This window comes from Geotrypetes seraphini, chromosome 10 (assembly GCF_902459505.1).
Source record: "Geotrypetes seraphini chromosome 10, aGeoSer1.1, whole genome shotgun sequence".
NCBI classification, from domain to species: Eukaryota; Metazoa; Chordata; class Amphibia; order Gymnophiona; family Dermophiidae; genus Geotrypetes; species Geotrypetes seraphini.
Window position 1 is genome coordinate 111126156 of NC_047093.1, and position 22698 is coordinate 111148853.

A 22698-nucleotide genomic window follows, 5' to 3' on the forward strand; every position below is an offset into this window, starting at 1 on the left:
GCGTTATCTTGTTGTGAAGTGACTTTAATTGTTTTTATAAGCCGTATTTGCAAACAGCTTTAGTTAAGAGGCTTTGCTGGCCAAGGCTCTTCTGACCTTTTGGACTCCAGTCTTGAGATAGAAAAAAATGCTGATTTCTTTTAAGTTTCATGTGACCTGTGTCCATATATGGTTTGCATTTACGTCACATGCTGACAACACTGATTCATTTAGAATGATATAAAAAGAGATGTAAAGCTCACAATAAAATTGGACATGTTTTTGTAAGATGATTTCCGGTCTTTAAGATATGTCCCCAGGTGCACCTGACTTCCAAATGACAGAGACAGAGAAAGTATGGGGCAGGAATTGGGACCAAATCCTTTTCAGTGGGGGTTCGAGGAATAAGGCATCCTGCACATGCTCAGTAAGCATATATACAGATTGCCAGGCCAACTCTAAACCTGTCAAGTTAGGTTGATATTAGCTAGCAGTTTTCAAAATGCATAATAAAAAGGTAGAGCAGTTTACAAAGAATCTGCCAGATGTAGATGAAATACAAATAGAATTGCATAGCTTGCATGGTTGTTTCTTTAGCCAAAATTGTCCCTCTTCCCCCATCTCCTCATTTCAACTCTACCTCTTTAATAAGAACAATGCTCAATTGCTCCTGTCTTTGCTACTGCACAGCAGCATTGTCTTAACAGATACCAGGTGCCACAATGCAGCACCAGAGGAAGCAGTAAATTTCATGGCAATAACAAATCATATGTGAGTATCTAAACAAAGATGTTTAGACAAACTAGAATGCCCAAGTGTCAAAACAGAATATACAAATGGTCACTCAAATTCCCACCTATTTTAGTATATGAATACTAGAACTGTTGCATATTAACTTTAGTTTTAAACACTGGAACCCAACATGACAACCAAGCAGATTAGTTTTCTGAAAGATTAACCAAGGACTATTTTATAGTTTAGTATTACACCAAAAGAATCTGCCCATTGTGTGTTTTCTGCCATATTGCATGCTAAGAAGAAAAAAAGAGAAGTGTTTTAGTCAGTGATGAAAAAAAACCAAAACTACAATCTAAATGCACTATGTCCTTAGTCTATTTCTACAAGTATCATGTGTAACAATCAATACATGAATGTTAATCCCAAATTGTTTTTCTACATAAATCTGACTGCCATTTTAAGCTATGAATCTCATAATAATGTGAAGGGATAAGCTAAGTCACTAAATGGAAGTTGAAAGGGGTGGATGTAAAAAAAGTGTTTAGTTTTAATGTTGCTTACTTTAAAAAAAAAAAAAAAAAAGTAAAAGTCTTCAGGGTAAGAAAGGTAGGGCTGCTCTGAATATATTTCAGACAGTTGGTAAAAGTGATTTATAATATAGCTTTTAGTGAGCAAGGTTCAGACAGATAAGTTCAACTTAGCAGAAGTTACATGTACTAACCATTACGACCTTTAAAAATCCCCCCCAAAGGCTTAAGAGATGAATGCGGAGCTTCATTTACCAAGTGCTGTCAGAAGGCATACAAGCGTAATCCATTTTGAAACCCCAGCTTAAGAAGACAAAGACAAGGTGCTATGAAAGATGCTTTTAATGTAATGTAAAGTCTGTATGGCAGCCAAAGAGAACAAGGAATAATCAGGTGTACAAGAGCAACGTGTTTCAACATGAATAAAGTTCATTCAGCATTCAACATAATTTACAAGACAGCTAATGCAGTTTATGCTACTTCCTCTTCAGCCTCTTCTTCAAACTCGCCCTCTTCTTCAGCAGTAGCATCTTGGTATTGCTGATATTCAGATACCAAGTCATTCATATTACTCTCTGCTTCTGTGAACTCCATTTCATCCATACCTTCCCCCGTGTACCAATGCAAAAAGGCCTTTCTGCGAAACATAGCTGTGAACTGCTCAGAAATGCGTTTGAACAGCTCCTGGATGGCTGTGCTGTTACCAATGAAGGTAGCAGACATTTTCAGGCCACGGGGTGGGATATCACAGACAGCTGTTTTAACATTGTTGGGGATCCATTCAACAAAGTAGCTACTGTTCTTGTTTTGCACATTAAGCATCTGTTCATCCACCTCCTTCATGGACATACGGCCTCTAAATACAGCAGCCACAGTAAGGTAACGCCCATGACGAGGGTCACAAGCGGCCATCATGTTCTTTGCATCAAACATCTGCTGTGTGAGCTCTGGTACAGTTAAAGCACGGTACTGCTGACTACCACGGCTAGTAAGTGGGGCAAAACCAGGCATAAAGAAGTGTAAACGAGGGAAGGGAACCATATTTACTGCTAGTTTACGTAGGTCAGCATTAAGCTGACCAGGGAAACGCAAGCATGTTGTGACACCACTCATAGTTGCCGACACCAAATGGTTCAGGTCACCATATGTTGGTGTGGTCAGTTTCAAGGTTCTGAAACAGATGTCATACAATGCTTCATTGTCAATACAATAGGTCTCATCTGTGTTCTCTACAAGTTGGTGAACTGAAAGGGTAGCATTGTACGGTTCTACAACAGTGTCGGATACTTTAGGGGACGGTACAACGCTGAAAGTGTTCATGATTCTGTCTGGGTATTCTTCACGGATTTTGCTAATTAAGAGAGTACCCATGCCAGAGCCTGTACCTCCACCTAGAGAATGTGTAAGCTGAAATCCCTGAAGACAGTCACAGCTTTCTGCTTCTTTTCTCACAACATCCAACACTGAATCAACAAGTTCTGCACCTTCTGTATAATGACCTTTGGCCCAGTTGTTTCCAGCACCACTTTGACCTAGAAGGGGGGGAGGGAAGGAGGAGAAAAAACAACCAAAACACTTGTCAGTAGCATACCATCTCCATAACAATCCCCAATCTATAGACTCAATCCATGTAGTTAACACATTGCTTGACAGGGGAAGATTAGGTCCTTACCTTGATTTTTTTTTTTATAGTTTAAAAAAAAAAAAAAAAAAGGCATTGTCTTGAACCAGTGGCTATTCACCTCTACTGCAAGTTTGTGTAGAAAGCAACAACTACATTTTTTAGCTCCCCCTCCCCCATCTCTGTACTGCACTCTGCTTCTCAGTTTATACTAAAGTAGTTGACAGTCACTTCAAACAGGAAGGGGGGGGGACAGGACATGGAAGCACCCCTGATGAAGCCATCTGCTCTACCATTAACCAAATAGTTAAAGAAAACCAATGCCAAGGGGGGAGGTAGAACCCAACAAGCCACCTACCTGATAGAGAAGAGGTTTATAGATAAAGGCACAAAATATTTTTGCAATTGGGAGACTGCAGGAGCCACAATTGTTTGGTGCCAGTTGCAGTCAGGTAGGTGGCTTGTTGGGTTCTACCTCCCCCCTTGGCATTGGTTTTCTTTAACACACATATATATCCTCCTTGAGAGAAGAGGTTTATAGATAAAAGGGAAAAAAATAAATAAATATATATATACACATACACACACACACCTGACAGAAGGTAGAGTATCTAGAAAACATACTGTACATGCGAGACAGTAAGAAGTAGTGTTGCTTGATTCATATCGATTCACCAATTCAGTGATCTATTCAAACCAATTAGTTTCCTCCCAAAATCAGACTCACCCCCCCCCCCTCCCGAGGCTCAATACACTGCCAGGGCCTCCTAAAGCAGCAGCAGCAGCGGCCAGCTAGCAGATGTAGGCTCTGAACAGGCTTGTTTGTGGCCTGCCTGACCAGGGCTTCCCTCTGCCATGTAAGACAGAGGACCCAATGGCAGTCCTGTCTCACTACCACATCCATTCTATAAAACTTGGCAAACATGTAGAGGACCATGTTGCCGCCCTGCAGATCTCCTCAGGGGAGACAACCCTAGCTTCAGCCCATGAAACAGCTACACTCCCGAAAGAATGCACCTTAATGGAAAAGGGATACTTTCCCCAGAAAAATATAGGCAGACGAAATGGCCCTAAGGATTCAACTGGAAAATCGGGAGTACATTGCTTAACAGAATGAGTCAGCACAAACAGATAGTCAGAGACAAGTCATTAGTAGTGAAGAAACATTCTGTGCACATCAAGTTTCTTCAAAAGTTGATCTTGTGTCCTGGACAAGTAGGATGAAACTGGCAACTGCACTTCATGATTAACATGGAAAGCAGAACACACATTCGGCATGAAGGAAGGAAACTCAGAGAGGTGGAAGAACTGTTCCCTACAAGAGCCTGGAGTTCCAAAACACACCATGCAAAGGCAAAAGTGACCAGAAACAAACAGTCTTGAGTGACAAGTACAAGGAAGCCATCCCGAAGAGGCTCAAAGGGATCCATGGTAAGGCTGGACAGAACCAGGTTAAGATCCCAGGTAGGAAAAGCAGCTTAACTGGTCTGATGTGAAGAGCCCCCTTCTGAAATCTAGTGACATCAGGATGAGAAGCCAAAGAGGAACTACAATCCTGGGCTTTAAAACAAGAAAGCCCAGCTACCTTGGCCTGTAGACACTATCAAAACCACCCTGAAGAAAGGCAAGAATCACTGAGACAGGAGCCGAATAAGGGTTCACCTGGTCCCAAGTGCACCAGTGTTGCAAAGCCTTCCAAGCCTTAGCATAAATAGAAACTAAAGAAGACTTCCCAGACTGGAGAAGTATGTCAATAACCACTGCAGAAAAGCCTTTCGAGTTTTAATGCTGTGTACTCAAGAGCCATGCCATAATGTCAAAGCATGACAAACAAAAAATGCAACCAATGATTGAGTCTTTATTCAAAAACAATGCACTCTTGCCATTAGCCAAGTGTTCCCTGAGGAAGGCATCACCTATACACCGAAACAGGGATCCTTCTTGGAACTAATTGTTTTTGAATAAATACTATCATTGGTTAAAAAGACACCTCCCTTGCCTTTAGCCGAAGGTAAGGTGTTCTGTTTGCCTGTCTATAATGTCAAAGCATCCCAGGTCCTCCATGCAGACTGGACCCTGTGTAAGCAGGTCTGGATGGGTGCTCAGCCAAAGGCTGCAACCCTTGAATTCGCATCATATCTGCATACCACGGTTTGCGAGGCCAACCAGAATGATGATACAGAAATCGGCTGAATGACCTGGCCTATTATTAAAGAAGGAACCAAGTGGGAAGTAGGACAGTACATGTTAAGATTTTTTTAGTGTAAATTCAAATAAAATGCATATATAATCAGTACATAAAAAGCCCTTTGTTCTTCAAGACTCGAAATGGTCTTTCGGCCTCCAACTGGAGGCCTGCCTCAGGTGTGGTGGTGCATTTTTGCCCCCGAGGCAGGCCTCCAGTTGGAGGCCGAAAGACCATTTTGGATCTTGAAGAATAAAGGACTTTTCATTTATGTACTGATTATATATGCATTTTATTTGAATTTACACTAAAAAAAAAAACAAAAAACCCCACAAAACTTACTATCCTTAAGGTTGATGTGTACTGTCCTACTCCCTACTTGGCTTCTTCTTTAGTTTTGCATTGTGTGGGGTACACTTACTGGTTTCATTTTGTTTTCTTTTGCCTTATTGGCCAGGGAGGAATGATACAGGAGAAGCTCCTGAGGCCCCAGCTGCACTAGAGTGTCAAGACCCTCACTTCGGGCTCAGAACTTTAACTGAAGAAACGATCCACTTTCTTGTTCTTTGCCATGGCTATGAGTGAAGTGGGGCCAACCACATCACTGCACTATGATTTAGAACACTGCTAATGACAGGGCCCACTCACCTAGATCCAAAGTCTAACTGCTGAGGAAATCAGCTTAAAAATATTGTCAACCCCTGCCATGTGCTGAGTGCCAGGAGGTGGCGTTCCACCCACAGAAAAAGGTAGGGTTCCCGAGTCAAGTGGGCTCTTGGTCCTCCCTGGTGATTGACATAGGCTACTGCAATGTTGGAGAAGACCAACTGCTTGGCCCTCCAGAATCTTCTGCCATCACATCAGAGCCAGCTGAATGGCTCTCTGCAACCTCTGGATGGTATGATTGCAGTGGGCTCCCCAGCCCCACAGGCTGGCATCTGTCATCACCAGGACAGAACACCCTTGCAGAGTGACTGCGAGACAAGCCACCAAGCCATGCTGGCTCGAGCCTATGGAGCCCAGAGAAAGAGGAAGGCAGGCTGGAGGGGATGCATGTGCGCCTTGCCCAAGAAGATGAGCAGAAGCAAGCTAAGTGGAATAGCCAGTATTTTACAAAAAAAAAAAAAAAATCAAAAGCACGAAGTAGAACACAAGTTTCCTGATGTTGAGAAAATACGTTTATTAATCCAAATACAAACAAAAATCAAAGCAACCTCAGGATTTATTTAAGTACAAAAGTGTCACCGATAGTACAGGCTCATAACAGTGAGAACCAGACCCTACATGGTCCGTGTTTAGGCAAGTTCTCTGCCTTCATCAGGGATCCTTAAAAGTTATATATATTTATTCTTATGTCAATTTAACTGATAAGAAAATTGAAAAATGAAAAAGAATAAAAGCGAGAATGGGTGTAAGGTAGGAGGGTGCTGTTTTAAAAAGGTGTGCTTATGGTGAAGATGATCAATTTTAGAGTGATACTGGTGAGGAATGGGTCAATTGTGGGATGCTCAAGACTTGTGACCAAGTGAAGAATACACTTTTAAAGATGTATAGGAATACAAATCTGAACAACCAGTTTTTCATACCATAAGCCATTGACCCCAGGTCCTTAACAAACAACAAACCAAAAAAAACACACCACCCAGTCCTATGCCAAAGGAGTCGGCTGTTCCAGAAAGAAACATCTGGGAACAGTCTGCGTGATTCGGAAGATAAGACACAGTCTGCAGCCATATCAAAGAACGCTCAGATATTCTAAAGACTGTGTGGGCGTCAGATTCTTCTTTCTGTAGGTCACAATCCAGCCCAGGTCCTCCATCACCAGATCCACCATGCATCAACTCAGTCAACGAGGGAACCCTGATCACTCAGCTATCCACTTAAGGGTGTACCTGCAGCCTCATTTCCTGTTAAGTAAGCTGCCACAACCACCATCACCTTGGTTAAGGTATGGGGAGCTGTTGCCAATCCAAAAGGGCAGAGCCAAGAACTGGTAAGGATGATCCAATACATGAAACCACAAGTATTTGTGATGAGCTGGAAATCAAAATGTGCAAGTAAGCTTCCATAATATCCAGAGAAGCAACAAACTCTCATGGGGCCACCACTGCAATGACCAATGGCACTGTCTCCATGCAAAAGCGAGGAACCCTGAGAGTCATATTCATGTGCTGAAGATTCAAACAGGCCTCCAAATCTTCTGAGCCTTTCTATGCACAATAAAGTATATAAAGTATCTGCCTGAGAGTTTGTGCAGCACCGGCTCTATAGTTTGAATATCCAGCAAGCATTGAATAGTGGCTTGAACCTTGAGCGCCTCGTCTGTTTGACCTGTGGGAGTCCAAACCACTCCCAGAGACTGGGCAAATTCCAGCTTGTAACCGAACTGAATAATGTCCCAAGACCCACTGGTCAGGAATGCAGAGTGTCCCTATTTGTAGAGGGGCATTACCTGGCCTGGTATCATTGTGCCTTATAGGCAGAGGGCTGGGATTGGCTGTAGGTGGAATACAGGAGCCCTGGAAAAATCTCTGCAACATTGCACTCGCATATGGCAGGAGTGCTGGGAGACATGAAAATTAGAGCAACCAGAACCACTTAAGAGGGCCTGGGTTTGCTATCAGGTAGTGTTAGGGCAACAGTCCACCACAGAATTCAGGATGTTATCCAGGCCAAACTGCCCCTTAAAAAAGGAAGAAATTTAGACAAAGTAGCCTTGGAAGTGAAATTACCAGCCCATTGTCTGATCTACAGCATCACTTAGGCAGAAATGGAGTATGCTAATACATTACATTAGTGATTTCTATTCCGCCATTACCTTGCAGTTCAAGGCGGATTACATCCAAACTAAAACAAAAATTACATTCAAAATTTGAAGGAAAAGAATAAGCAATGACATAGAATTAAGGTAATATATGTTGGGTAAAGAGTTACCAAAGGTAAGTGGAGGTCTTTAGGAGATAAGAATAGGGTGAAATTATGAGTTTTAGATAACTGTGTTCAGTATTGGTCACCGTACCTTAAGAAGGATATGGCAATACTTGAGGGTCCAGAGGAGAGCGACACGAATGATTAAGGGCATGGAAAACCTTTCATACACTGAAAGATTGGAGAGGCTGGAGCTCTTCTCCCTGGAAAAGCGGAGACTCAGAGGAGACATGATAGAGACCTACAAGATCATGAAGGGCATAGAGAAAGGAGAGATAGATAGATTCTTCAAATTTTCAAAACATATAAGAACAAGAGGGCATAGATTCAAAACAAATGCTAGGAAGTTTTTCTTTACTCAGCGGGTGGTGGACACCTGGAAAGCGCTTCCAGAGGACGTAATAGGACAGAGTACGGTACTGGAGTTCAAGAAAGGATTGGACAATTTCCTGCTGAAGAAAGGGATAGAGGGGTATGGATAGGGGGCTACTGCGCAGGTCCTGGACCTGTTGAGCCGCTGCGTGAGCGGACTGCTGGGCACGATAGACCTCGGGTCTGACTCAGTGGAGGCATTGCTTATGTTCGGTAGATAAGAGTATTAGAGAGATCTAAGGGTAAATAGAGTGTTGGATATTGGGTTGGGATTGGTTGTGCTGGATAGGTTTTGTGTATTTTTTGAAGATTATGGTTTTAATATCTCTTCTGAAGGCTTTGTAGTCTGTAGTCAAAGATAAGAGTAGTGATTTGTCTGTCCAGTTTAGTTGCTTTGGAGGCTATTAGGTTATCAAAGTTTTTTTCGTTTGACATCTTTGGATGATGGGTGAGTGAATAGTGAGTGGGATCTTCTGTGTCTGGTTGAGGAGGATTGATTTAGTCAGTTATTCCAGTAGGTTGAGCTTTCTCTGTTGAGAGCCTTGTAAAGTAAGCAGTAGAATTTGAAGTGCACTCTCGCTTCTATTAGAGGCATACCATGACTCGCAGTCGCTTCCGTGATATGGTCATATTTTTTTAGGAAATAGACAATACTTACTACAACCCTTAGGTGGCCATACAGTGCAACAGCAACAATCTGATCCAGCCATAAGAAGTTGAGGAGGATCCACAGCCTCCCTCTCCAGAGTGTGCAGTTGGGAGATGCCGCAGCTGCATCAAAGGGTCTCCTGAGGACCACATCTACACGGCGGTCCTGCATATCTAAGTACAACACCACCTTCATTGGGTAGAGAGGTGCGCTTAATCACCTGCGCAACAAAAGGATCCACCCTAGACTGATCCAGATGCTTCTGGCACTCCTGTGCCAGAGGATACAAGCGAGACATGACTCTTGCTATCACCTTCCAGAGAGTTATACTGCTCCAAAATTAGAATGCTCATATCAGGATACCAGCTAAGTGACCAAATTCAACTCTTGCAAAGACTCCGAAACAAAATACAACAAAGCCACAGCCTGAAATAAACAAAGAACTATGGTCTCTAGGTTCCAAAACCCCAGAAGGAACTGCAGATCTGGCAGTCCCTGAACCCCTGTTCTGGCAGCTGCTGAGCCTGTAAATAAGGGTTTAGCTAGCTGGTCATCAGCATAAAGATCTCCCAGATCAGGAGCAGGCAGCTGACTGAGATGAGGATGTGCCCATAGAAGCAATGCCACAGATGCATCCAGGCAGAGCAAGAATGTACAGGGGAAGAACATCAGCTTTGAAACTCAATCCACAAATGTTTCATGAACTCTGAGAAAGCCTCAGACTCCTATTTCTGGGATGTAGTCACCTTTGATAACTGAACTCTTGCATTTCTTAAGCTGTGGAGGGTCTACAGCCAGGTGCACAGAATTAGCAGCCATGCCAAGTCCTAAAATTAAAGAAGACTGCCCCACCAGGCTAGCCAAGTGTTTGTCACCTGCTTCATCATGGGAGAGGCTAAGCTTGGCACTGCCGCCTCTCCCGGCTGCACCACAAGGATGCACACGAGGCACTTTTTTTTATAATTTATATTCCGCATATCCTACAATTCTATGCAGAATACAAATTATTCAGGTACTCAAGCATTTTTCCTTCCCAACTGTCCTGGTGGGCTCCCACTCTATCTAATGTACCTGGGGCAATGGAAATTAAGTGACTGCCCAGGGTCACAGGGAGAAGTGCAGGATTTGAACCCACAGCCTCAAGGTGCTCAAGGCTGTAGCTCTAACCATGGTACCACACTCCCATTTGTGCAATCCTAGCAAGAATTGAACAAGTTGAAGCGAAAATTGCAGTTTTGGAGAAGCAGCTTTAGGAAAAAAAAAATGGCCACCATTAAATCAGTGCCAAAATTGATATTTTTCTCATTAAACTTGCAAAAAAAAATGGAAGATTGGATTTATACCTTCGATAATAGTCAAGTTAGGTCCTGGAGGATTCCATATGCTAGGTGTTCAATCCCAACCCGCAATCCGGAAGTTGAAATCCACAACTTAGCCTGAGAGCTAGAAAACATATCCAGGTAAGTTCTAAAACCAAGCAACATACTTTAACAAATCCATGATTAGGGGGTACGGGGGAGAATCCCCATCAACATAAGTAATTCATGAACTGGTTTGTTCTGCAAAATATTAACAAGTGATAAACAAGCCAAAGGCATCTCAGAAAAACATTGAGGAACAATGCAGAACTAACCTGCTGTGTGCAGTGAGCACCCTAAGACAGGCCTTCAGTAGTGTGCATATAAGCAAACTCCCCACAGGATCTGACAACTGGCTGAAAAATCTTCAAGCCTGTAAGGAGTGTAAGAGGCAGAAAGGAGCAGGCTACTCCAAACAACTGAGTGTATACAGAGAGAGCAGGTTGTATGGAATCCTCCAGTGACTAACAAAGATTGACGTTATAAACCTAATTTTCCATTCTGTTATATCCATTCTGGATTCCATATGCTAGGCGACATACCAAAGCCATGTTAGCTAGGGAGATGCAGAAGAGCCTGCCCTCAAACCCCCAAGGTCCCAAAAACAGCATCAACATGCACTGCCACACCCACTCAGTAAAAGTGGGTAAAAGTATGAAGAGATGACCAAGTAGTTAACCTGCAACGTTCATCAGGATGACTTGTATAAGACTCCACCCACAATGCAACCACACTTGTCAAATGTGCTTTAAGCAAGATCAGTGGCTGCTTGCTGCGGGCGATGTAAGTCACAGAAATGGCCATTTGTATCCATTGAGCGATTGAGGACTTGGGACCCCCACCTACAACCGTGAAGTGCAGCAATTAGAACAAAAGGCAGAAAGCTTAAACTCAATAGTCCTCTCCAAATAATGGGAGCAAGACCCTCCATACCTCAATTTGTGTAAGATCTAATCTTGTCACTCCGAACCTGCTGGATAAAATGCAGGCAACCTAACCTTCTGGTTGACATGGAAAGCAAAGACCACTTTCGGCAAGAAGAAAGTTACATTAAGGAGGAAAGCACTTGTATCTTTAATACAGAGAAAGGGTTCCCTGCATGAAAGCGCCTAAAGCTCTGAAATACGTCATGTTGAGACGATGGCGACCAGAAAGACAGTCTTGATCATTAGGTCCAAAAAGAAGCATCCTTCAGCCTCTGAGATCCAAGGACTCTAGAAACTTCTCTGGAGAGAGCGCCGCTATAACCGTGTACTCTGTTGTCCATTGGAGGGAAAGGGAATGTGCAACAGACGGGTGATCAAGTGTCCGATGAAAGTTTGGATCCACTCCTGACAAAACTGATAAGGTAGCCTTTCAGATGAGGAAGCCATGCCTGACCCCTGGCATCATTGGTGCTTTTTTTTTTAAAGGTACAGCCACTGCACAGGAACCAGGGAATGTCTGGGATTGGAATAACTGTTTAAGTGGGTTTAGCCCTGGGAATGTCTCTGGGAGGAAAAGCCTATTTATTCTTAACGACACCTGCGAGAGGAATGGAGAGTACTATGACCCCTCCCCCCCTCCTGACATCCAGTGAAACTTGTTCACAGGGTGGCACTCGGCAACACCTGAGTAGAAGTCATCCCTTGAAAAGACATCCGCTGAAGGTAATCGTTGAGGCAGTGTCCTCAGTCCAAAGAAGGAGCGAAAGAAACTGGCATGCAGACACTGCATGAGAATATACCAAGAACTTAAATGAGATCATAAAGGGTGCCCAGTACCCAATCCACATCAACCAATGCCAGCAGAGAACAGGCATGCATTTCTGCAGAGGACGCATTGTGCAGGCCGGAATGACAGGTACATGCCATAAAGGAAGTGTCCACAGACAGTTGGCTAGTCGAGGATGCCACTAGAAAGAATGTTTTGTAACATCCACCCTGCAATCCTAAGTGTCCTTAAACTTAACTCTGCCATCACTAGGCAGGGCTGTGCCATGGTGGAATCTACCCCAGGCTGTTCAAACCTGCCAAAAAAAATCAGGGTTCAGATGATAGTGTAGACATAGCTGTAGAAGATTAGAAAGAGCTTTCCAGGGTATATCACATTTTTCTGAGAATCCAAATGGAGCTCTTTTAGAACAGCATCTGTAAAGAGGCAGACAGAAGCCTGTTTAAAATGTGAAGGGTCAGCACCCCAAATCCGGACGCCCAGGGAAGCCAAGGAGACCGTCTCAGCAAAGGCATCAGCTCCAAAATAAACAGTAGCAGGAGACAGAAGAATCAAAGTCTGCATGGCAACTACTGCAATCCAAGTCTGGCACAGCCAGATGAAAGGGCTCCTAAACAGGAAGCTTCACCACAGGTTCAACAGATTGAAAAATCCCAGACACTCCTGCCAGCTGCATCAAATGAGCAGGGTCTGAGAATATGCTATTCAGAAGAGCCAAATAAAAGGCCTACTCTGCAACCATGGCAGGACAGTCGAGGTACATTTGTTGCACAAAAAAAAAAAAAAAAATTAAATTAAAATCCAAGATGGCCATCACGAATTCATGCTAAACAGCAGAAAATCATCAAAAATAAGAAACAGCGATTTGGGGGTCTGGGAGACCTGAACCCTACCCTCAGAAACTGTGAAAAACTATTTTAAAATCATTTTACAAGCCACCCCCGAAGCTCCCATAGGAAATAATGGAGTTTACTTACAGCATGCAGTGCCAAACTGTTAGCAGCTTTAAACAGCATTTGAATGGGGGAAAAGATTTTCTGCCTCAGAAACTGCTACAAATGGATCCAGACTTACAATCTTCGGACTGCCTACCATCCTTCCAGAGACAGACTACGACCTCTGCCCCCACGGATCCTGGGGGGGAGGGGAGAAGAGAAGGAGGCAGCCTGCGCCTTTAAACCCAGGTGAGTTTCACTCCAGACCCATACAGCCTGCACTTGAAACCTATGATTCCCAAGGAAGGACTCCAAAGTCCAAAGATGGTGGCATACAGCAGGCTGGCTCCACAGATCCAGCTGCGTTTCTCTGTGAAGCAGCAGTCCAGCATCAGAGGACTGCATCCTTTCCTCCAACAGGGGACCACTGGGAAGGGGTCTCAAGGCACTGAAAACTTTAAGCATAAAAGAAAAAGCAGAGGAATTGCAAAAGACTTCTGCACGGACTGTTTGCAGAAATTTTAACTGAACATGCTTCCTAGCTCTCAGGCAAAGGGAATGGAGCATGTGCTCTGAAAAGTTGTGGATTTCTGCAACTCCCGGATTCGGATTGAACACCTAGCATATGGAATCCAGAAGGTTTTTTTAGGAGGGGGGGGGGGGGAACACGTAGAAGTCCTCAAAACTTTGTATTTCAAGCCTCACAGGCCAATAGCCTTTACTTGCTGACCTATGCTGAAGATGTACTGCAGCCTACTTCAGCTCTAGCAGCTGGAATCAGAGAATTGCTGCCTCATGCTGGGAATGCCTCTTCGGGCTGCCAGTCAGACCCTATGCCTGACTGCACTTCAACCCCTGTGGACCAACGGATGTGCTCAGGAACGGGCAGAGGCAAGAAGACACAACCGGAACCCTGCGATACCCCGCCAAATCTCCTACAGACACCCAGCAACCTGCACTTGAACCTTTGTTTTGCAGAAGAAAGCCGAGGACGGCCCTAAGCTCTAATGAAGCAAACTTAGGCAGGCTGACAGGTAGTGCCAGGGACTGGCCTGTCAGCTGAAGACTGAAGTCTGATCTCCATGCAGAGCTGAATAATGGCTCTGAGCACAAGAATCCCCCCCACTCCCCAAAAAACCCTAAACACACTGAATAAAACAAAGTGGAGAGCAGAGCTAACACGTCTGCTGACATGCACGAAATAGGGGGGGCGGGGGACCCAACCTGTAGGTGGAGCTAAGGAGCCCAGTGAAGTATAACCAAGGCAAAGAAAAAATCTGGAGTGGATTCTTTCTTCACATGGCACGTGGCCCTGGGGACATAGCCCACTTGTCTACAATGTCTCACCTACTGTACTGGAAATAAAAGTTTCAGAAATTATGGAAGGGGTTTTTGGAGGTAGGCAACCCTAATCCAAGCTCCAGAAACTCCCAAAATTACAATTAATACACCTTCTGATGTCTCCCATAGACTACAAAGCAGTTATTTACCATAACAGATGTTATCCGGGGACAGCAGGCAGATATTCTCAATCATCCATGGAGCCCGGTACAGACAGTCTAAATTTAAGTGTTCACAACTATCTGCACCACACATGTGTGACTGCCTTCCCACCTGAAGAGGCTCACGGCACCTCAGTTCTGTAAACAAGCTAAGAAGTCAACCAGGGGAGGAGGGTGGGATGTGACTATCTGCCTGCTGTCCCTGGATAACGCCTATTATGGTAACTGTGCATTATCCTAAAGCAGGCAGTATAGTATCACATATGGGACTCCCTAGCTTCCTGCAGTAGGATGAAGGGAGAGTTGGCCATTAAGAGAATAAATTTTGTAACACTGTTTGGCTGAAAGTGACCATCCCGTTTGGAACAGGATTCCAGACAGTAATGAGGTGAACTGAAGACCAAGTAGCTGCTTTGCAATGGGAGTGGAACACAATAATGTAACTGAAGCTACCATAGCTCAGCACTTATGTACTGTTACACGACCCCCGAGCTGCAGCTCAGCCTGAGTATAGCAAAATGAAATACAGGCCGCCAGCCATGTGAAATAGTTCTTTTGGATGCAGGGCAGCCCAATCTGTTAGGATCAGAGGAGTTGAACAGTTTGAGGAGATGTACTATGCGACTGAATCCTTTGCCAAGTAATAAGCCAAGGCTCATTTGTAGACCAATGTATGAAGCTGTTGCACCAAGATGAGAATGAGGTTTCTGAAAAACTGGAAGCACAATGAAGTGAAAATCTGTGCATAGGACTATCTTAACATGGTGGAATACCATAAAGGGTGGGTCTCACACCAACATCTGAAGCCCACTCACACAACGTGCAGAAGTGATAGAAATTAAAAATACCAGTGTCAAAGTGAGACTACATCCAGCTAGTGAGAACAGTAAGATCTCAAACCACCAGAGACAGCTTAAGTGGTTTGATATTGAAAAGGCCTGTCATAAACCTGGAAACAAGAGGATGTGCAGCCAGAGATTTATTGTTGACCTGAAATGGAAAGCACTGATAGTACTCTGATGGACTCTTGACTGAAGTTGTATTAACACACGAGTTGGATAAGTGAAAAATATATTCCAACACTGAAAATATGGAGAGGATGAAGCATCAAGATGCTAAAGATGACACCATGCTGAAAACCATATCTATTTCTGTTGGTAGCACTGCCGCATGGAAGGTTTTCTGGATGCAGTTAAAACGACTAATAGGATCATAGATATCAGCATCTGTTGAGGTCAAGCTGAAAGGTAGCAATCTGAGTGAGAAAAGACTGAAAGATCTGCAGGGTTATTGGATCTGACTGAGCTGAAGAAAGGAGAACCATGGTCGTCCATGGTCATCTGGGCCACCGAGGAGCTACAAGGATCATGGTGGCAGACTGAGTGAGCAGGATCAGCATTTTAAGTATGAGAGGAATAGGAGGAAACAGAGAAACTTGTCCCTCCCAATCAGAAAAAAGCATCTGCCTCTAGACAATGATGGAACAGAATTGAGGCAGTTTGAACATGGGAGGGGGGGAACGTAAATAGGTCTATCCGAGGAATTCCCCACTGAGAAAATATCTGATGTAAGACCTTGGAGTGGAGTGTCCACTCGTGGAGCCAAAGCTATCTGCCAAGCATATCGACAAGTGTATTTTGTGCTCCTTGAACATAGATAGCTTTGAGGAAAATGTTTCTAGCAATTGTCCAATTTTCAAATCTCCTCAGCTTCTTGACAGAGCCAGAGAGTCTATCCCTCCTTGATTGTCTATGTAACACATTGCAACTTGACTGTTGGTGCAAACAAGGGGAACAATATTAGATATGCTGTTGAGAACCCCCCCCCCAAAAAACAAAAAAACAAAAAAACCACACCATGTCTTCAGAGCATTCCGAATCACAATGAGTTCCAAGTGGGTTATGTGGAGTTTGTTCTTGAGCAGACCAGTGACCTGTGTTCGAGACCATCCAGGAGAGCTCCCAAAGCATATATGGACGAGTCTGGTCAAAACTTTCTGATGTTGAGGCATTTGTAAGAGTAGCCCTTTAGAAAGATATGACAACAAAATTTTCCACCACTGAAGAGATTGAGGAAGTGATGTTGACTGCAATCTTCTGAGAGAATGGATCGAGAGCTCGAGACCATTGAGATACCAGGGACCACTAAAGTGTTCCGAGATGAACGAAAAGGGGGCAATAGGCACTGTAGATGCCATGTGACCTAATAAGATCACTGGACTGAGCTGGATTGCATAAGATAGGTTTGATTGCAAAGAGGAACAAATGTTTCTGACTTTGCTGAGGGAGAAATGTCTTAAGTCTAATTGTGTCAAGCAGGGTTCCTATAAAGTAGTGGTTGAGAGAGATTTCAAAAAGCTAACTTCGAACCTAAAATGTTGACTGTAGTGCTGCAAGTTGTCAAAGCTGCTGCCACTACTACACTAAACACAACCAAAAATAGGAATCAGAGGTCCAACTGTCTGCAGTAAAAAACAATCCAAAGCAAACAAAACAAACTGCAGACCTTGTACACGATGCAGGCAGACTTTATTTATAACAAATAAATCATAAATTAAAAACCTCTTTCTAGGCAAGGGACCCAACACGGTCTGTGTTTCGTATAATCTTTATCAGGGGTCCAGTGAAAGTGACAAGCTGTAGGAACTGAACCGCTAGTTTTCTTCAGCGCGTTACTAACGTCGCAGTTTCCACAGCGTGTCACTAGCGGTTCAGTTCCTACAGCTTGTCACTTTCACTGGACCCCTGATGAAGATTATATGAAACACGGACCGTGTTGGGTCCCTTGCCTAGAAAGAGGTTTTTAATTTATGATTTATTTGTTATAAATAAAGTCTGCCTGCATCGTGTACAAGGTCTGCAGTTTGTTTTGTTTGCCACTACTACACTACCCAGCAATTAATAAAATCTTGGGAAAGAGGCCAGACTTAAGGGCAAAACTGTATTGAAAATGTAGAAGGTTATCTGCAACTGCAGATCTCAGAGGGCAGAGACCAGAGGTGTCAAATTCAATCACTAAGGGGCCCAAATCTATAACAGACTAAGTTGCAGGCCAAATTTTTTATTAAGATACTTAGGGGTCCTTTTATTAAGGTACGCTAACTGATTTAGCGCACGCTAAAGATTAGCACCTTAATAAAAAGGAGCCCCTAGTCTTACCACCTCTCCAATCCCACACCGGCTCTGTGATGTAAACAAAATAAGACTTTTCCTCTTTTAGGTTCTAGTTCACGCTTGCTGTCCCAACACCAGCTCTGGCATGATACACATTTCAAATCCAAACATTGTAATCACAAAACAGAAAATAAATTTTTCCTACCTTTTGTTGTCTGGTCATTCAAATCATGTTGGTCCCAGGCTCCGGTTGTCTTCTGATAACTTGCTTGCCAGGATCTCCTGCCCATTTGCCATTTCTTCTTTCTTCATGCCAACCATCCATCTCTGCCCTCTCCTTCCCTCCCCCGGAACTCTGGCATCTCCTTTTTTGTCTTCATCCCCACAGTTGCAGCAATGGACCCCACCATCCCCAGATCCACAATCTTTCCTTCCTTCCCCACCACCCCAGGATCCATTCTCCCTTTCTCTACTTAACTACCCTCTATCCAGTATCTCTATCCCCCTCTACACCATCCCTTCTTTTCAACCTCTCCCTTTGTTTCTTCCCTCCCTACATCCCATTGTCCACCATCTCTCCCTCACCTGTTTAGACCCATTATTTCTTCCCCTCCCTCATCTAAGTCCTGCATATGCATATCTCTTCAGACCCCTCCTTCCTTCCCTCCGCGTACTTCTATACCAGGGCCCGCTGCACCCCCCCCCCCACATGTTTTCCCCCCTTCTTTTTAGTGTCGTCCAGCTTTCCAGTCTCACCTTCAAAGCAGCCTGCAGAGGATTGCCAGTTGGCTGAAGTGAACCTAACAAGCTGCCGTTGGCCTCAGCAGCACGTTCCCTCTGCCACAGTCCTGTATGTCAGAGGTGCGGGACCACAGCACAGGGAATGTGCTGCGGAGCCCAACAGCAGCCCGATAGGTTCATTACAACCAACTGGCAATCCTCTGCAGGCTGCTTTGAAGGTGAGACCAGGAAGCTGGGAGAGAGAGAGAGATGGTAGACAATGGGATGGAGGGAGGGACTGAACAGAAGGCATTTACTCACAAGCTAAATCTAATTACCCTGCTGGCCATTGGCCCGTGGGCTGACACTGCTGATGTAGACTGTTAAGTCTAGAATTGCTGATGATTCTGAGAAGGAGAAACTGCCCCTATGGCATGTAGTTGAAGCAGAGCCAGCATTTTTGAAAGGAGAATGGAACTGCCAAGGCCTCAATGAAATGAGGTATAGTGACGAAATGAAGTAAACATCGTTGATGGCTTTTAAGAATCCACAGGTGTCATCAGAAATCAACGCTGGAGACGACCTCACTCAGAGAAGAGAGAAAAAAAAAAGGGGAGCTTTGCTCTTCAGAAGGAGCTGCCATGTGAAGATGTGAGGTTGCTGAGGCTGTTTTGCTGCTTTTGAGGCAGCAGCCAGGATGTAAAAGTAAATCACCCCCCAATATGAATAGGAAGTAGACTATGTTATTCAAAGCATTCCAAGGCCTTTCATGTTGCGATAAGTTGTGTGTGACCACCACAATAGTACGAGAGACCATTATCCAAACTAGGCGACTCAGGTCTAGATGATCTCTCTCAAAAGCATCATAGGCTGAACTTGCTATATATATCCGCCTTCTAGAAGGTGCTTTGAAGGAATATACTGCTCAAAGCCAGGCAATTTCCTTTTCAGTTGCTTTAGATCAGGGGTGTCCAACCTTTTGGCTTCCCTGGGCCGCATTGGCCCCCAAAAAAGTTTTCTGGGGCCGCACAAATACACAAACGCTGCAGCAAGACAGTAAACACCCAGGGGCAGCAGAGGAAAACACTGCATAGCCCTCAACCGGGGCCACACAAAATACTTCACGGGGCCGCATGCTGGACACCCCTACTTTAGATAAATGGTGTAAGAAAGGATTCTGGTCGCCAGCAGAGAATTTTGATAAAGGAAATATCAAAATTTTACCAAGGAACAGCCTTTAAGAACATAAGAATTGCCGCTGCTGGGTCAGACCAGTGGTCCATCATGCCCATCAGTCTGCTCATGCTGCAGTCCTCTGGTCAAAGACCAGCGCCCTAAGACTAGAGGCAAAAAAGCAGTTACTTACCATAACAAGTTGTTATCCAGGGACAGCAGGCAGATATTCAACAGGTAGGTTGACGTCACCGACGGAACCCCGCAGCAGACAGCCTCGCAAGCAGACTTGCTTGAAGATCTTTGTAAGAGCTTACAAGTGCTGCATTGCGCATGTGCGAGTGCCTTCCTGCCTGAGTCAGGGCGCGCATCTCCTGTGAGGTACCTCAGTTCAGATAACTAGCCAAGAAGCCAACCAGGGGAGGAGGGTGGTTTATGAGAATATCTGCCTGCTGTAACTGGATAACAACTGTTACGGTAAGTAACTGTGCTTTATCCCAGGACAAACAGGCAGCATATTCTCAACATTTGGATGACCTCCAAGCTAACCAGAATTGGATGGTGGGAGTGTTCGCAATTTAGGAGAATAAATGTTTCAAAACTGCCTGGCCAAAATGGCCATCCCTTCTAGAGAAAGTATCCAGACAGTAATGAGAGGTGAAAATATGAACTGAGGACCAAGTGGCAGCGTTGCAGACTTCCTCAATAGGAGTTCTGAGGAAAGCTACAGACGCCGCCATTGCTCTAACTCTGTGGCCCGTGACTCGACCCTGCAGAGGGAAACCAGCCTAAGCATAGCAGAAAGAGATGCAAGCAGCCATCCAGTTGGATATGGTTCACTTCGAGACAGGATGCCCCTATTTATTTAGATTGAAGGAGATGAAAAGTTGTGGGGCTGTTCTGCGAGGTTGAGTGCATTGCAAGTAGAAAGCCAAAGGCACGCTTACAGTCCAAAGTACGGAGTGCCACTTCTCCAGGGTGAGAATGAGGCTTTGGAAAAAATACTGGAAGAACAATAGATTGATTGATGTGAAATTCTGAAACAACTTTAGGCAAGAATTTTGGATGAGTATGGAGGACCACTGTCATGGTGGAAAACTGTGAAAGGTGGATCCGCAACCAAGGCTTGTAACTCACTGACTGACTCTTTGAGCAGACATGAAGGCAATCAGAAAAAACACTTTCCAAGTAAGATACTTGAGTTGATCCTTATCAATTGGTTCAAATGGAGGCTTCATCAATTGAGCCAGGACAACATTGAGATCCCAGACCACTGGAGGTGGTTTGAGCGGTGGATTAACATTAAAAAGTCCTTTCATGAAGCGGGAAACCACAGGATGTGCAGACAGGGGTTTCCCATCAAGAGGCTGGATGGAAAGCAGCAATCGCACAGAGATGGACTCGGATAGATGTAGATTGTGATAAGTGAAGTAAATAATCCAAAACAGAAGCTAAGGAGGTAGACATTGGCTCCATTTGGCGAGTAGAACACCAGAAAGCAGAAAATCAAGTCCATTTCTGACCGTAAAACTGCCTAGTGGACGGCTTTCTGGAAGCCACCAAAATCTCCTGTACAGATTGAGAAAACTGCAGAGAGTCAGTTAGGTTGAAAGGTACCAAGCTGTTAAGTGTAGACTGCAGATTGGAATGAAGTAAGGATCCTTGACTGAGTAAGCAGAGAGGGAAAAACTGGTAGAAGCAGAGGCTCCCTGGTGCTGAGTTGAAGTAGAAGGGAGTACCACGGTTGTCTGGGCCACCAAGGAGCTATCAGAATCATGGTGGTAGGTTGCGACTTGAGCTTGACAAGTCTTGAGAACCAGAGGGAATGGAGGGAAGGCATAGAGAAACTGACCCATCCAGTCCAGGAGGAAAGCACCTGCCTTGAGATGCTGGGGAGAATATATCCGGGAGCAGAACTGAGGCAGCTTGTTGTTGAGGGGAGATGTAAAGAGGTCTATCTGAGGAGTCCCCCCATTGAGCAAACACCTGATGGAGAGGCAAGGAATTGACTGTCCATTTGTGAGGTTGCAGAAGATAACTCAATTTGTCCGCCAAGCAGTTGTGCTGACCTTGAATGTATACAGCTCCGAGAAAGATGTTTTGATGGATTGCCCAATCCCACAGCTTCAGAGCCTCTTTATAAAGGGAGCGAGATCTCATACCTCCCTGTTTGTTGATATAGTACATGGAGACTTGGTTGTCTGTCCGGTCAAGGACTACGTTGTCGTGAAGAAGATGTTGAAAAGCTTTAAGAGCATTGAAAAATCGCTCCGACAGATTGATGTGACAAAGACGGTCTGCGGGAGACCAATGGCCTTGGGTACGGAGATCGTCTAGATGGGCTCCCCATGCATAGGTTGATGAGTCTGTTGTGAGAACCTTCCGATGAGGGAGAGTGTGGAACAGGAAACCTCTGGAAAAATTGGAAGAGAACATCCACCAGCGGAGAGACTGTCTCAAAGGAGTAGTTACCGTAATCTGTTGAGAAAATGGGTCGGTAGCTTGTTGCCACTGAGATGCCAGGGTTCACTGGAGGTATGCAAAGGTGAAGTCTGGCAAATGAAGTCACGTGAACTGTATAAGCCATGTGACAAGAGTAGAATCATCATTTGTCTCGCTGAAATTGATGCGAGATAAGACACTTGATAGCAAAGGCGAATGAGGGCACCCTGATGTGGTCGAGGCAGGAACGCTCTGAGTTGGACAGTGTCCAGAGTGGCCCCAATGAACTGAAGAGACTGAGATGGGTTCAACTGGGATTTTGGAAAGTTGATTTTGAACCCCAGACATTGGAGGAACATAAGTTTGTCGGATCGCTGTAATAACTCCTTGAGAGGTGGCTTTGATGAGCCAGTTGTCCAGGTATGGAAAAACTTGAAGACCCTGAGTACAGAGAGCTGCAGCTACTACCACCAGACACTTCGTGAAGACTCTGGGGATGGGGCAAGTCTTAAAGGAAGACCTCTGTATTGTAGATGAAGATTCCACCTAAAATCTTAAATACTTGCAAGAGGCTGAATGAATCGAGATAAGAGTGTAAGCCTCTTTGAGATCCAGAGAGCATAACCAATCTCCCCAATTCATCAGGGAATACAAAGTTGGCAAAGAAAGCATCCGTAACTTCTTTGACTAGAAATTGGTTGAGGGCTCCGAGGTCCAGAATGGGTTGCAAGTCCCCCGTCTTC

At 44.5% G+C, this 22698-nt stretch overlaps 1 protein-coding gene across 1 annotated transcript in view; it reads right to left on the reverse strand.

Annotated features, from left to right (window-relative positions):
- Nucleotides 1-1568: 1568 nt before the first annotated feature.
- The window catches only part of TUBB4B (tubulin beta 4B class IVb), a 33920-nt gene continuing 12790 nt past the window's right edge, over nucleotides 1569-22698 (reverse strand). The window contains exon 4 of the mRNA XM_033960151.1: nucleotides 1569-2776. Within this exon, the coding sequence (XP_033816042.1) occupies nucleotides 1716-2776 (1061 nt within the window). The 3' untranslated portion in view covers nucleotides 1569-1715. The remainder of the gene's footprint in view (nucleotides 2777-22698) is intronic.